We start from the raw sequence: 11,671 nt of genomic DNA, 5'->3' as shown, positions 1-11,671 counted from the left end.
GCCATAATCTCCTTTTTATTAACTATTAATCTTTCCTGACTGTAAGGAAATTATTTATTTGAGAAATTGCAATGCTTTATAAAGTGCAAAAGCAAAGACTCATAAGATGTTTAAGCTATGTATTCTGAAATAAAACACATTTTGTTGGCTAAGCATCCCATAGGAATATTTCCTATTGAGGTACTTTATTTTAGCATTTCGAATCTGAAAAGAAATTTATAAGGCGAGAAAGTGAGGACTTTTCATCATCTTATCCCTATATTTTCAGTAACTTTGATTGATTTAGTGCCATTAGGCTGGCATTGGCTTTTATTGACTACATTAATGGATTCTACTGATTCTTAATTTTGCACATTTCTCAGACTAATTGGTACAATTAAATCTCAGTATTCTGTATAGAGCTGAGCTAAAAAGATTCACCCCATTTGTGTTTTCCGTGATATTGAGAGAAATTTCATTTCCCCTTCAAATTTATGTATTTTAAATGTATGCTTTGATTAAAATCATAGGAAATATGATCTGTTTGAAAATCCAGTGATTGCCTTTCACAATGTACTACTTAAATATTCTAAAATAGAATATTGCTACAATTTTAATATCATTCAGCACCAATGGTTAGCTTTTAGAAATGGTTGGACCTTAAGCTAAATGATTAAATTAGTAAAAGGCTGAAAATGTGAGAGCTGTAATTTACAAGACTCAGACTCTTCAGCATTTACAGCAGTAGTGAAATTCAATTTTTTTTATTACTGGTTCTGTGGGCATGGGTTGGTGGGCATGGCAGGGGAAGGATGCAAGATCTCCATTCCTTCTCCATTCCAGGGGAAGGATAGTGCAAAAGCTCCATTCCCACCCCACTTGCCAGTGGTGGCATTTGCCGGTTCTCTGAACTACTCAAAATTTCTGCTACCGGTTCTCTAGAACCTGTCAGAACCTGCAGGATTTCACCCCTGATTTACAGGTAGTCCTTGACTTATAAGAGTTCATTCAGTGACCACTCAAAATTACAATGGCACTGAAAAAGGTGACATGACCATTTTTCACGTTTATGATGGTTTCAGCATCCTCATGGTCACGTGATTTACATTCAGAAGCTTGACAACTGGTTCATATTTATGATGGTTAGAGTGTCCTGTGGTCATGTGAAGGGCCTTTGTGACCTTCTGACAAGCACAGTCAATGGGGAAGCCAAATTCACTTAACAACCATATTACTAGCTTAACAATTGCATTGATTCATCTAATAACTGTGGCAAGAAAAGTCGTAAAATTGTCACTGAACAAATTTCTCACTTAACAACATAAGTTTTGGGCTCAATTATGGTCATAAGTTGTGGACTACCTGTATATCTAATTCTAAATTAGACCTGTATCTACCTGTATATCTAAATTCTAAACTAAGCAAAGATATTGTCTGTTGTTCTCTCAGCAATATCTAATTATTACAGTTTTTTTTTTTAATTTATACACTTAAATGTTATCTGTCTATCAGAAAACCTTGAAGCAGATTCAACGTGTGCTAAGAATTTAAAAATACAATTTTAAGTACCAGTGTTTAGTGTAGCATATTGGAGAGGGGAGGTAGTTCCATATGGCAGGAGAACCACAGCATGCTTCTATAGAGAGAATATACTGAGCTGAGATGTTTTAGAAATTAATTTGATCTCATGTTCTTTAAAGGCTTTCTCAGCAGGTGGAAGCACCTGAGCAACCTTGTCTAGATTCAAAATTAAGCGAGTTTGGACACATTGAGTAATTAAAGAAAATCCATCAAGGAACTCCAGGTCTGGGAAGTTGAAAAAAGGCATTCTAGAGAAACAAGTTGGCAAATTATTTTTATGGTGTCAATCAAAATAAGTTAACTGCCTTTTTGATCACTAGAGTTGAACCTCACTCAGGGAATCTTTACCTTTAACTCAAATCCATACTATCAGTTTGAACTTGGCTTGTAGTAGTAAGGGAGCCAATGGAGTTACAGTACTTTATCAACTGGCTCTCCTGCAAGCTTTGCATGTTTTAAAAGCTATGTTCTGGGAAAACATTTCTTGCTGAATGCTGTCAATTTTGTTTTCATGATTTGGAATCTGACCTGTTGAGCTTATCAAACACTTGCAGATATCCTAAAGTGCAGTTATCTCAATCTGTGAAGAACACCACATAAATGTGTGGCTTCAAGAGGAGGGGTAGGTGGAGAAAGAGTGGGAGTAAGGTACATTGCCTCACTCTTCTTCAGTGCATTGTGTGAATGTGGAGTGGATAAAGACACTATCAAACAAATGGCAGTAAAGGGTTTTTTTTGCCCTGACATAACAGCTGTTCTTTCAAATCTTCATCCTGTGCCTTTTTCTAAAGGAATTACATAGAAATAATATCTAATGATGACTTTTGAATCAAAGGATAGAATTGTGGCATAGTCAGAAATTCAGAGTACTTAACCTGAGAATTCTGCATAAGTCCCTGCAGATCTGCTGACCTTGCTCCAGTAACACCTCCTTCTTGCCAAAGTCCAGGCTCCAGTGCAGACATGTACAGCAGAAAGCATCCAAAAGGTGCTTTTTTCAAGAGGCAACTGGACTTTCTGGTTTTTCTTTGAAGATGTTTTGCTTCTCATCCAAGAAGCTTCTTCAGCTCTGAATAGATGGTGGGGAATGGAAAGATTTCATTCATTCATTTCATTCAATTCCTCCATTCTCCACCATCCAGTTAGATAGAACTAAAGAAGCTTCTTGGATGAGAAGCTAAACGTCCTCAAAGAAAAACCAGAAAGTCCAGTTGCCACTTGAAAAAAAGCACTTTGGGACAACCCTGGATGACTGAGAATCTCCACAGACCTTTAACATAAAGCATGATAATGTAGGACCTTGGCTTTTATAGAATCCAAAACTGGGACATGAATTGTTTTTGCTGCTAGTGTTCATGGATTAATGTTGGCAGGAGAGTAGTAATGTGATGTCTGAATCCTGACGAGGAGCTCCTTAAGCCTGTTTTGGTAAACAAAAGTATGTTTTGCTAAGAGAGCTACAAGAAGTGTTATGCTATTTTTCCACTCCAGAAACCCTTCAAGAGACCAGGCTGTCAACCTCCACAAATGCATACATTCAGCTGAAGGCGAAAGATGATCTCTGACATGATGGCCATAAAACCTTTGGTAGGTTCTTTTGGAGAAGCCAAGTCAAGAATAATGGGAAGGGGGGGGGGAGATCTGATCTCTTGTAAATGGCCTTTATAATTCTGTTTTTGTCTCCTCAGTTAAACAGTAATTCACCAATTCTGTTGGTATACCTATGGTGATAATGTGACTAGTGTACATTCCTGAAGGTTCATGCATTCTGGCACTTTGATCCGTAATGCCATTATCAGTCATGCTAATAATCACTCATGCTCCTTGGTCTGCTCTTGTAGGGAAAAGTCATCCTTGTCTCAATGTGAGTTTTCCACCAGCACTCTTATTAATTGTGGGAGTCATTCCCTCAGCACTATCGCTATGATAATTAACATGGTACAAGAAAGGCCTAGAGGGAAGGGGAAAAAAATGAGCCATTAAGGGATATTCTTTTAGAGACTATAAATGCTTCCAAATTTTATTAGCATCAGGTTGTATCTCAGAAGTTATTCTAAGGTAGAGCAACTTTTTTCTAAGCCACATTCTCTGTTAACTCATTTGGTGCTTGAGAGTTGTTTGTGGATATTGGTTCTCCCTGAGGGAACTGTTGCATTGTAACTAAACCTACCTGTACCTTATTGTCTTCCTATGTATCTCCATGTCCATGTGTGCAGCTATACGTACCCATATACCAGGTACAGGCAAAAAAAGTATTCAGATTTACATTCATGTGTCAAAAAGTCTGTGAACATTATATGCCTGCCATACAATTATCAGTGACTTCTAAGAAGCTGATTATGTATCAAACACTTAGGAAATCCTAATGCATTTTTTGTGTAAACAATGGTAATGTTTTGCTTTTGCCAAAAAGCAAACATTTTATTTAAAACTATATATATTATCATGAAATTAATACAATGCAAGATAGCATCCTTGTCATAGTGTAACTTTGGAATTATTAGATGAAATTGCACTTACCTGAGAAAGAGAGAGAGCGCGAGAGAGAGAGGGAGAGAGGGAGGGAGAGTGGGAGGGAGAAAGAGAGAGAACGTAGTATAGTGTTGAAATATATTTTAATTCAAATGAACTGTGCAAGATGGGTATATTTTTCAGAAACTGTAAATAAAAATTTCCTAAGGACCTAGAAGGCGTCACGGAGGGAGTCAAGGCATGTTCCCTCAGTTGATACTGGTGGGCCTATCCAAGAGTTAAAATCTTAGTTTCAGCGTGCAATGAATTACTTTATGACAGACCTTGGGAGATGGGAGTTTTACATTTTCTACATTCAATTTTTAGGAGTATTACAACTTATACAAGCCTCAGTGAATTAGCAGCCTTGCTTTTTGTTTTAGACAGAGTTCAAACTACATTTGGGTTTCAGGATTCTGGAAGAAGGATTAAATTTAGTGGTTAATCAGGAGCATGGAATTCAGGAGCAGGTTGTAAGAAAGGACTATCTCTTTAATCCAGGCATGCTGTAACCAGCAGATCTTGTCACAGCAGATGTCGAGGGCTCAAAGAAGCACCTAGGAAGTGAGTGACAATCAGCACAGCAGCAAAATCAGAGTCTGTACTTTGATTTTCTCCTGGGGATTCCCCAGTTGTGTTGCGCTGCTCAAATCAGAAATGTGCATAGTTGTAAATGCTCAATATTATGATGTTACATCTCTCAATATGCACTTATTCTCTGAAACAATCTGATGTTTATTCACAAATAAGCCACAAGGCTGCCAAACCGAAGGGAAGAGATATGATTATTGGTTCAAAGTTTAAAACACAGAGATACATCTCTGCTCTGAATGCCTTCTTCACAAAGTCATTTTTCTTACTTTTTAAAATAGAAATACTTGGCCTTTTAGACAAACATTGTTTTGAGCACCATACAGGTGCTGGGTGCCTGAATACCTTATATAGCATGTTAAAAACATGTCTGCATTTGCTCCCCCCTTCTTCTAAACTGTACAAAGCTGTCCCCATTTATTTCTCAATAGTTACACTTTAGAACTTGACTTTCCATAGAGTGCTTTTCAAATTGATGCTTTTTAAAATGACTAGGCCCGTCTTGTGCCAATAAAGTGTCACTGGCTAAAATTGGGTGCAGGTCTTCCCTTGCCCAAAGTTGCTTCTCTATGCTAGGAAAAGCAACCACTTTAGGAATCTAAATTTGGAATCTAAATTCAGAATTTAATATTCTAAATCTCTTAGAAATACAAGAATTCAGTCAGAGGAAGATGTGGCAATTCCAATTCATCACTCCAGACATTCCCTTTGGATATCATTCGTCCCATGCCCAGTTCTATGGCATACAGGTTTCTAACACCCCTTCCCTCCTCCCCACCCCACCCCCATTTTTGAATCTTAGGTTTGCAAAGGATTTTGAGGGGGTATGTTGCCCATCAAGAATCGTTTTAATGTGCATAAATGTAACCTACCACAATCTGTGATACACAAACTTGGAAACTGTGTTCATGTTTCAAGAACACTTTTATGATCTGCTTGAAAAGGACATTACAGTTGAAGACCAAAGAGCAATATTTATCAACATTTAAATAAAACATTTCGGTGGCATTTTTATGTATATAAATATTTCTTCATATTAATAGATCACAAAATTAAATAGCTCAGATACATAGACACTATTTAATATACTTCCACTGTTGTCAAAATCACCTGTAAACACCATCTCACACTGAATACAAAAGCAGCTTTTATACCAGTTCCGTGTTCAACAACACTGATTCCTCTTTTCATAAAGAAAGTTGTTTTATTATTACTTTTAATTGTCAGATCTGAGTGTCAGATCAAAAATGAAAAAAAAAGTGGGGAGAAGCCCCGTAAAACTCTTGGTTGATTTAAAATGTAATATACAAAATTGCTTTTTAAAAAATGTGAATAAATCCTATCTGGAATAATTGTTTAAAGTACAGTCCTTTCCTCTGGCATGTCTTGACTTTTACGAAGCACAGCAGAGGCATAGACTCCTCTGGAACATTTCCTCTGCACACAGCCCTGAATGAACCAATCGGAGTTGCTAAGAGCAGGGAGGGGGGGGGATCATGTCCAAGCTCTGCTGAACTTACTGAATTGATAAATAAGAGGGATCACTGCTTGTGTCTCAGCTACTTTACAGCCCTTTTTTTTGTCTTTCTGAGAAGGTGCTTAGCTATTTGAATTTGCAAACAACTTACATTCACTTGGGACATTGCACTGCACAAACTGGAAATTTCCACTACTGTTTGGAACAAAAACAGCAATAATAATAATAACAACAGAAGCTTTCAAAATCGACAAGCATTATTGAAAGTGCCATTTCGTTATTTTAAAAAAATACAGTTATTTATCCCATGTCTAAAATGCCTTTCAATGTACAGAAAATAGAGACAAGACTCTGGTGCATTCTCCTTGGGAGCATGCCTGATGCAGACAGCTGGGAAGAAGTAATGTGCTTATTCCATAGATTCTTTGTCCTTGTTTTACACTTCAACAAAAACACAGGATAAACACGGACCTGACTTTTTGCTGACACTGTTCTTAAGCCTCTTTCTGGGGCTTTCTCTTTCTCTCTGTCTCCCTCCCTCCCCTCTGCGAAATTTATCGAAAGGATGAGACTTTCTGCTCCAGCTTTTCTACAACTTAAGAGATTCCCAGGGCTACACTGGATACTGCACTAAAAATCTGAGTTCCTCTGAGAACCTCATATTTAAAGCAGAAGTAAAGCCTGTACCCAGTTTCTCATGAAGATGAACTTCTCGTAAGGATTCTGCCTTCTGCTTGTGGCCGCACCTCTCCAGTTTGAAGAACATTTTAATGTTTAAAGGATATCTCTACTTGAAAAATATACATACTCAGTTCTTCTGCTTGAATGTATAGGGATAACATGCACCCTTTGGAAATTCTTCACTGTTGTACATAAAATTATTTTGTGGAGTTGCAATTTTAAGATTGCCCAAATCAATACAATATAAATGAGTTCTGAAAAACTGTTTTCAAGGCCCCTTGTGCTGCTCACATGTCATAGTGATGGTAATTACTGCTGAGAAAGACAAGACCTCACCTTTCCTGTAAACAGACAGCAAGTGCTGAGTGCATGGGATGTTCCTGCACAGGTTATTTAATAAACCGAGTCAACAAATTGACATTACACCCACAAAAGGAGAAGATGGGAAGCTCTAAAATGTTTGGGACATCTGTACAGTATTCGGAACACACATATACCCACATTTTGAAATAGATCAGTCCAATTGGATCCTACCAGATTTATCAGAAAAAAACATATTGGGAGTGGGCTAGCTATGTCTGTGCTCTCCTGAGATCCCAGAATGAATTAACAAGTGCAGGACTGAATAGATCACTCATAGTTTAGTATGCAGCTTTTTGGAATTGTGTAGATAAATTTTCAGGTATCTGATTGTTCTTTAATAAATACATTTGTAATTTGTTTTTGCTTTATGTTTCTTTAACTGTTACAGTATACAGGAAGTATTAAAAGGATACATACATCAGGCTGCTACTTTCACATCTTTGAAGATATGTAGTTGGCTCCAGCAACCACCCTCCCTTTAATGTTTATTATTGTGGTTAAAAAATACTATTCTATGAAGTTTCCCGTGGAATCCGCTTCTGAAAAATGACTGATGGTCTCTGCTGATATTGTTGCCTGCGTCGTTTACGTTTGTCACACTGACAGAGCAGTAACATCTTGAATGTGGTTCTGAAAGTTTTATTACACAGTGCATAGCACATAGGGTTCACTGTACTATTGATGTAGCAAAGCCAATACCCCAGGTCCCAAATTGTTTTTGGGATACAGTCACAAAAAGTGTTTACCAGGACCATGATATTATATGGGGTCCATGTGATAATGAAGGCAAGCAAAATGGCACTAAGTGTCTGTGCAGCTTTCTTTTCTTTGATAAGTGATATTCGCTTTCGTTTGGTGATCTGACTTCTTGTCTTCAAGGCGAACTTCTTGGCCAGGGTGGCTTCCTTGAATGACAAAGGTAAGGCATTAGATGCCTTCATCCCTGTGGAAATGCCGTCTGAAGCCTTTCCTCCATATACTGCAGATGCTTGCTGAACTGGAAGCTTGGGAAAGCATTTCTTTAAATTCTCATCATCCGTGCTCTTTTGTGGATGAAGCCTTTGTGGTTTCTGCTCCTTTGACTCTGTGTCCAACTTCTGCAGTTCATCTTCTGACCCAGGCAGATCTTCTGATGAAGGCAGTTTTGAAGAATTGAGAATTGTACTATGTCCTGGAAGCTTTAGCACAATGGAGTAGATGGCTCGCGTGTCCGAGGCAATGGCATCTTCATCAGAGGAGGCGGAGTTCTCAAGGGATCCATTGCCATCATTGTTGTTCCAGCTGTCGCTGCTGCTATGCTCCTGATCAACCTGATCTGAACTGGGTTTCCAGCTCTTGGATGTCATCCAGAAGTTGCAGCCCCCATATTTTCTTCGTTTGGTATGTTTTTTGTTCTGCTGCTGCAGTTCATAACTGCTGCAGCTTCTAGAACTTCCTGTTTGGTTGACAAAGCATGCTGCCTCACCCTCGCTCCCAGAAGCTTGGAGTCCTGCTAACTCTTTGGTACGTTTCTCTGTCTCCTTGTATATCCTCCAATACAAGATACACATAATAGTAACTGGCAAATAAAAGGCAGCTACGGCAGTGCCAATAGTGAGGACAGGTTGATTTAGGAACTGAATATAACATTTACCCTCTTCGACAGTCCGCTCCCCAACAAAATATTGCCAGAACAGAATAGCAGGAGCCCAAAGGATGAATGAGATGATCCAAGCTAAGCCAATCATCACTGCAGCCCTTCTGGTTGTTCGTTTAGCTCTATAGGTAAGTGGCCTTGTGATGGAAAAATATCTGTCAAAACTGATGACCAGCAGATTCATGACAGAAGCATTGCTTGCCACATAGTCAATGGAAAGCCATACATCACAGGCCAAGTTTCCCAAAGCCCAGCGGCCCATGATTATATATGTGGTGAAAAGGTTCATGGAAATAATCCCAATTATCAGGTCTGCGCACGCAAGACTCAACAAAAAGTAGTTGTTAACTGTTTTTAGCTGTTTGTTGACTTTAAACGCCACAATCACCAAGATGTTTCCAATGATGGTGACAAGGGCCAGAATGCCAGTGAGGAAAACAATCAGGATAACTTGCCAGACAGCATGTCCTCCCAGAGGATCGGAAGGAGGATTGGACCCATTGGTCGGGTCTGTGGTAGGGAAGAAAACGCTCTCGTTTGCCCGGGAAGATTGCAGCCCCCATATTTTGCTAGTAAACCATGGATCATCACTGGGAAGTCCTTTTGTTTGGGAGTCTTGATTCAAGAAGGTGCTCACATTTAGAAGTAACGAAGGGATTGTGCTGTTGCTAGACGGGATCATTGTGACATTCTGACATATTCTGCAGAAAAGTCAAAAGAAAGAAATGGCATGTAAATAACATATTTATGACAGATATGCAGCAATATTACTTGCATCAAAAACATTATTCAAAATGTTAAGGAGCTAGATCCTATTGTAAAATGGGATTATATCAATATCATGGCCATGGCAAACTCTTAAACATGTGTCCTCAACATTTATGCTGTACCTAAATTACTCATATATTTCATTTATTGCTGGGTTTTCATTTTTGCAATATAAATTGCAAAGCGGGGGGGGGGGGGGCTCCAAAGAGCATAGAGCAAATGAATACAGCAGGGAAAAAGAGATTAAAAAAAAACATGCTCCCATGCTAAGGATCTGACCTGCCCTGAGTTTATGTGCTCATTTTTGAGTAAAAAACAACAATTCAAATGTAGCTGCTATTACTTATATTGAAGTAATGTTATTTTGGCCAGCTTTTCTCAATTTAGTATTGTGGAAGGGCCCTGTTAGAAAAAGCAATCCAACTTGAAATAAGTGCTTAACTTTATTGCTGACTGTGAACAAACAAGAGGCCATTGTTTAAAAGTTAAGAGATGTTAAGTCTTATTGTTTCTATGGTACAAATTGAACACTCAGTCAGGATCCAATAGCAAAGTCAGTTCTGTAATATGATTACCACTTTGAGCTTGGGAAATTCTTTTATACAAAAACATAAAACATCAATTAACCTGGCCAAACATAAGTCCCATTGATTTCACAACATAAGACAGTTGCAGTGGATTCTGGATATTTTCTAAAACTGTTCTCTACCCAGTGAGGGATGATGTTGTAGTACAACAGTCACCAATCTTTCTAACTAGCCTGGCCTGGTTGGGGTGTGTGTGAATGGCAGGAGGATATGTGTGCACACAGCTCCATTTGTGGGAGTGGCGGGTGCGTGGCCCTCCACTCCCATGAATGGAACTTTATGTGTGACAGGAGGGTGCATGAAGCTCCATTTTACATGACCACCAGATACTTGCATGTGAAGCTCCACTTGTGTAAACAGAGGACATTAGCAAGCGAAGCTCCATTTGCACAAATGGAGCTTCGCGTATGATTGCAAGTGCCCTCCGCTCACATGAATGGAACTTCATGTATGAATGCAAAAGACTTCTGCTCAGGCGCGGACACTTGTCTATCTCTTCTGCAGACTGGTTTTGACCAGGTTAGGGACCCCTGTTGTAGCATGATTGTCTAACTTCTGTTTAAACATCTCTACTGCCAAAAACCCCACTGAAAGATATGCCAATGTTAGAAAGTTCCTTACAATAGTTGAATAAAATATTTCCTATGATTCCAATTTCCATTTTCTTCTGGATACATTTCAGCTATTTGAAGATAATTATGTTGTCTTCCCATACAATTTTCTTCCTGGTGAAATACTTAATCTTTCCATTAGTTCTCACAAAACTAGATTTCTGGATTCTTTCTTATCTTGGCTGCTCTTCTAGTCTAATTGGTCAACATCTGTTGTAAGATATAGTACATCAACCAGTTGCAATAAACAAGGACACAAACATGCCCCAACATCTTTTTCCCCCCAAGCTGGTGCCTTCATCAGAATAATCACTATTAAACTGTCCATTAGTGGTATCAATGTTAAAGTAGCATTTACTACCCCATCTTGAAACCATTCAGGACTGGATTTAAGGTATATAAAATCTGTTATTTTTTGTTACTTTGGTATTTTGAGTGGCTTGAAACAGAAAAAGTGGAAGGACAGCAAATTTCATGCAGATATGATTTTCTGCTGATTCAAGGATAATAATTTAACTCAGCAGTGGGGAAAGGCCGTAAAACATGTTACTTTCTTGGTGCAATTAAAAAGCTGGTTATATTTCACCAGTTTCTTTTTACATGTAGCATTGCCAAGTCAAGTGTCTCTTTTTTAATATGTGTATAACCCATATAAAGAAGAATTGAGAAATACATCATCACTGTCAAAGACAGAAGCCAAAGCTGAAATTACACCATGTATTCATGATAATGCCACGTCCCAATTATCTAATTGTAGCAAATAGTTTTCCTGTTTAAATCCCCACAGGAAATTTATCCAATAATGTATTATGCTTTGAGGGGAAAAAAAGATATGATCAATTGGCAAATCAGCTTGTAAAATATTTGGAAAAGAGTAGAAGAAATG

At 38.4% G+C, this 11,671-nt stretch overlaps 1 protein-coding gene across 1 annotated transcript; it reads right to left on the bottom strand.

The window, feature by feature from the left end:
* Positions 1 to 6,995: 6,995 nt before the first annotated feature.
* On the bottom strand, positions 6,996 to 9,501 carry CHRM3 (cholinergic receptor muscarinic 3). Its single transcript, XM_032216505.1, has one exon. It carries the CDS (start codon positions 9,499 to 9,501, stop codon positions 7,696 to 7,698), a length of 1,806 nt encoding a protein of 601 aa, XP_032072396.1. The 3' UTR covers positions 6,996 to 7,695.
* Positions 9,502 to 11,671: the final 2,170 nt, after the last annotated feature.

The sequence above is a fragment of the Thamnophis elegans genome, chromosome 4 (assembly GCF_009769535.1).
Source record: "Thamnophis elegans isolate rThaEle1 chromosome 4, rThaEle1.pri, whole genome shotgun sequence".
Classification (NCBI taxonomy): Eukaryota; Metazoa; Chordata; class Lepidosauria; order Squamata; family Colubridae; genus Thamnophis; species Thamnophis elegans.
The sequence above is the reverse complement of the archived record's forward strand: the minus strand, read 5'-3'. Positions and strand labels throughout refer to the sequence as shown.